At 48.8% G+C, this 4672-nt stretch overlaps 1 protein-coding gene across 2 annotated transcripts in view; it reads left to right on the top strand.

The window, feature by feature from the left end:
• Ak7 (adenylate kinase 7) overlaps positions 1–4672 on the top strand; it is a 77033-nt gene that overhangs the window by 61323 nt on the left and 11038 nt on the right. For both annotated transcript variants that reach the window (XM_021179123.1, XM_021179124.1), the window contains one exon: positions 1049–1269. In XM_021179123.1, coding sequence (XP_021034782.1) covers positions 1049–1269 — 221 coding nt within the window. The remainder of the gene's footprint in view (positions 1–1048; positions 1270–4672) is intronic.

Genomic DNA, 4672 nt, shown 5'->3' on the forward strand with positions numbered 1-4672 from the left:
TTGAAAAAAAAAAAAAACAAAATAAATAAATAAATAAAAAGATATAAAGCAAAGGGGAAGGCTCCATATGATAGCAGGGTGGCCCCAGCACATAAACGCTGGATGGGTATGGCGGCCCACCTGTAATCCCAGCTATGGAAGGAAGGTTACCTAAGCAAGCAGGCTAGATACACTGGTTGTTTATCAGTGAGCTCTAGGTTAAAGAGATACCATGCCTTAATTAACAACTGGAGAGCAACTAAAGACTCCTGAGAGATCAACCTCAGCTTCTACATGCATGTGCACATATGTCTATGTGCACCTATAACATATGAGTGCCCACACATATGGGACACACACACATGCACACACACCTATGCGCACGCACGTACGCATGCATGTACTCACATACGCACCATGTACACAGACAAAGGCAAACAAATTCAGACTCTAGTACAGTCCCTTCCCGGGCCTGTCCACTCAGATCAATGGTGACTTCCAGGACTCAGAAAGGGCTTAGATGTTGTGTGCCTGTGACCCCAGCATTCAGAAAGACAGAGACCTAGTAGCCTAGTCTACAATATGAGTTCCAGTCTATTGATGGCCAGATAGTGCAACCTTGTTGCAAACAATCAGAAAAAGTTGTGAGAGCCAAGGCAGAATCTTCCCACCCCTGTTTCTCTCTCTCTCTCTCTTTTTTAATAAAGACTTATTTACTATTATATCTAAGTACACTGTAGCTGTCCTCAGACACACCAGAAGAGGGCATCAGTTCTTATTATGGATGGTTGTGGGCCACCATGTGGTCGCCGGGATTTGAACTCAGGACCCCTGCAAGAGCAGTCAGTGCTCCTAACCACTAAGCCATCTCTCCAGCCCCCCCCCCCACCCCTGTTTCTCACACTCCCGCTGTAGAGGTCGCCCTTAAGAAGTGAAACTCTGACCCTTGCTGCCAAGTGGGGAATGCTACTTTGATGGACCCTGCCTCCCACCCTTGTGAAGAGTGTTGTTCTAATCACAGACATGTCTAGGGTCCATGTGCAGATTGTTTCTCTTCTCGTATTTAAAGATGTAGGAAAACTTGAAGACGCCCAGAACAGACTTGCTATCAAACAGCTCATCAAAGAGATCGGGAAGCCTCGGAATTACGGCTTAACAGAAGAAGAAAAGGCAGAGGAGGAGAAGAAAGCAGCAGAGGAACGCCTGGCCAAGGAGGCTGCTCAGACGGCAGAACGCGAACACAAGGAGGCCATGGAGATGGCGGAGAAGATAGCCCGCTGGGAGGAGTGGGTGAGTGCAAGGCTGGGCCTGTCACTTAGGCCAGCATGGAAACAAACTCCGGATAGTTTTCCTTATTACGAGCACCATTGAAAGGAGGTATCCGTGGTATTTTACTGAGTACCACTGCCCATGAGTGTCCATGATACGGGCTTACCGATGGCTCTGTGGGTAAATAAGCATCAGCGGTCCTTCCAAAGCGATTGGGTGTTGAGTCCCAGCACCCACATGCAGGCTCACAACCAGCTGTGGCTCCAGGTCCAGGGCATCTAATGCCCTCTGCTGGCCTCCGTGGGCACCATATGCATGTGATGTACAGACATACATTCAGGCAAATACCTGTGTACACAGAATAACAAATAAAATGGTTAAAAGCATACTACTACACACACAGACGTATAACGTTGCAGGCATGACGTGCACGAGGCCATCGCATCTGTCTCTCCATTTCTGGGCCACTTTCTGTTTGTTTGGAGACAAGCTCTCAGCAGTGTGGGGCCCAGGCTGGCCTCTCACTCACCTTGTAGTCCAGAATGGCCTCGAATTGATGGCAATCCCTCCTGCCTCACCCTCCCAGCTTCTTGTCATTACACTTTCGAACCACCACGTCTGGCTCCCCGTCAGTGACTTTTGCTCGATTTACAAGGTCAATCCTCGCTGTCTTCAGTCATTGTCCACACTTCTTCCTGAGGACACTTCCAGAACGCACGGCGCCAGCCACCCAGTCTCTGCTGACATTCCTCATGGGCTTCCCAGCCCCATTGGATAAACGTCAGTACTACTTCCAGTGGCCCACAAGGTCCAGTGTGACCTGAGTGCTTCTAACAGTCCCATCTCGAAGAATGTAGCCTCCCTTCATCTTCCCCATCTGCCTTATGTCTTTACTGCCAAGAGACTCCCTTGCCACCCATGTGAAACTCCCACTCTGGCCTCTCTCCAGAGCACCCGCTTATGCTTCCTTTTCCTCCTTCCTTCCCTTTATGCTATCTGACATACTGGGGCTTTTCCGTACTTACCTCTCCCTGCCTTTTCTGGGCACAGACAACTTAAGCCGTGTGAGCACTGGTATCCTGTCTTTGTTCTCTGCCATCTTCGTGTTCTTACTGCCTTGAACAGGGCCTGACCTATACCAGGCACTCCGTCAGTACCAAGAAAGGAACTTCGGGGTTGTGGGTAGTGGGGAGGCAAGCTCTTAAGCACATACCAGGACACCCGTGTGTCAACACAGAGGCTGGCAACACAGACAGGAATTGCATCTTTTTTTTTTTTTTTTTCCTGTATATGGGTGTTTTGCCTGCATGTGTGTCTGTGCGCTATGTGCATCAAGTGCCTGCAGAGGCCAGAAGAGGATATCAGATGCCCCAGAACTGGAGTTACACATGGTTGTGAGCTGCCCTGTGGATACTGGGAATCGAACCCAGGTCCTGTAGAAGAGCAGCCAGTGCTCTTAACCATGGAGCCATCTCTCCAGCACTGGGAATTGCATCTTTAGGTCATGCCTTATTCAAGCACCTGGAGATCTGAGAAGACAGCAGGCTAATGCCTTCAAACGTGGGCAGGGAGATGGTCAGAAGGGGAGAATACATACTGCATAAACCTGGTACTCTGAGACCTGAGTTCAATCTGAGAACCCAGGAGAAACATCTCCCAGGATAAACACACACACACACACATACACCTATGCACGGGCTAGAAGGGGTGGGGCTGCCTGACATGCCATTGTTCAGCCAGCAAATGATACAGAACGAGGAGAACAAAAGCACTCTCTTGCTGCTTGGACAGCCAGCCATGTTCCTGAGACGCACGAGGTCTGTGCCTCTCTCATCCCCAGGCCTTGCGCTCTTTGCTCATTCTAGAGATGTATTGGCTCAGATCTGTCAAAGTCCAGAGTCTATTTAGTGGTTTCTGGTGTTAACCCTGTGCTCTGACACAGACATCAGGGCTGGGAGCAGGAGATGCTCAATTCAGTACCGACCGAACATTGATAGTGCGTCTGTGCTTATGGTGGTTTGAATGTGGCTGGCCCCCACAGGCTCAAACATTTGTATGCCTTGTCCCCACTGGATAAACTGTCTGGGGAAGATGAAGAGGTGTGTCCTTGTCGGAGTAGGTATGTACTTGCTGGAGGTTCTGGGCTCTGAGGTTTCAAAAGTTCATGCCAGGCCCAGTGTCTTACTCTGTGCCTGCTGCTTGTAGACCATGGTGTGAGGCTCTCAGCTACTGCTCCAGCGCCATGCCTGTCTGCGTGCCACAGAGGTGGTCATGGACTAACCCTCTGGAACTGTAAGCAAGCCCCCAATTAAGTGCTTGCTTTTCTGAGAGCTGTGTTGATCATGGTGTCTCTTTACAGGACTAGAACAGTTACAGCCATTAGTAACACGCATGTGAAAATTCCTGCCTACATTATAGGGTGTGAGTGTGTCTTTATAGCTCTGGATATGAGGGCGCCCTGGTTCCTCTATTGCCCCGCCTGTCCTCCATGACTTTGAGGGACTGAGTAATATCTACAGCCTAAAGTTTGCTGAGTCAGACTACACATGGTCGTTGAAGTATTGATACCTATGTCTAAACTGCCTCTCTCTATGCAAGGCTGCCTTGGTTACTTCTCCATCACTTCGATGAACCACCTTGGGCAAGATAACTTACAGAAGGAAACCTTTATTTAGGCTCATGGTTCCAGAGGGGCAGTGTCTTATTTGGGGTTTATATTGCTGTGATAAGACTCCATGACTTTGGGAGTAAAGTTTGTTTCAAGCCTATAGTTCCATGTCACAGTCTATCATGGAAGGAACTCAAGACAGGCACTTGGAGGCAGGGACTGATGCAGAGACCATGGAGGGTGCTGCTCACTGGCCTATGGTTTGTTCAACCTGCTTTCTACATAGCGCCCGGAACCACCTGCCTGGGGTGGCACTGCCCAAAACGTGCTAGGTCCTTTCACATCTGTCATCGATGAGGAAACCGTAACACAGGTCTGTCTGGTTGGGTCATCTTCTCAATTGATGTTCCCTGCTCCTAAAAATGATTATAGCTCATGTCAAGCTGGCATAAAACCAGCCAGCCTAGCTAGGGTCCTCAATGGCAGAGACAGCATGGTATCACGTGACTAACAGCAGCTGGAGCTGGAAGCTGAGAGCTGAGGCCTCAGCCTTCCAAACTGCAAACAGGAAGCCCAGAGAGCAAACCCAAAGCGAAGTTAGTCTTCACTACTTCTAGTAAGGGTACACCTCTTAAACCTCCCAGGTAGCGCCATCAAGGAGGGATCAAGTATCAGACACCCAGGACTATGGGGGACAGCTTTTCTTTTTTTTTTTTTAAAGTGGCAGCTTCAGCTGTTTTTTTTTTTTTTTTTGATTTTTAATATTTTTATTACATATTTTCCTCAATTACATTTCCAATGCTATCCCAAAAGTCC

This window comes from Mus caroli, chromosome 12 (genome assembly GCF_900094665.2).
Source record: "Mus caroli chromosome 12, CAROLI_EIJ_v1.1, whole genome shotgun sequence".
In the NCBI taxonomy this organism is placed as follows: Eukaryota; Metazoa; Chordata; class Mammalia; order Rodentia; family Muridae; genus Mus; species Mus caroli.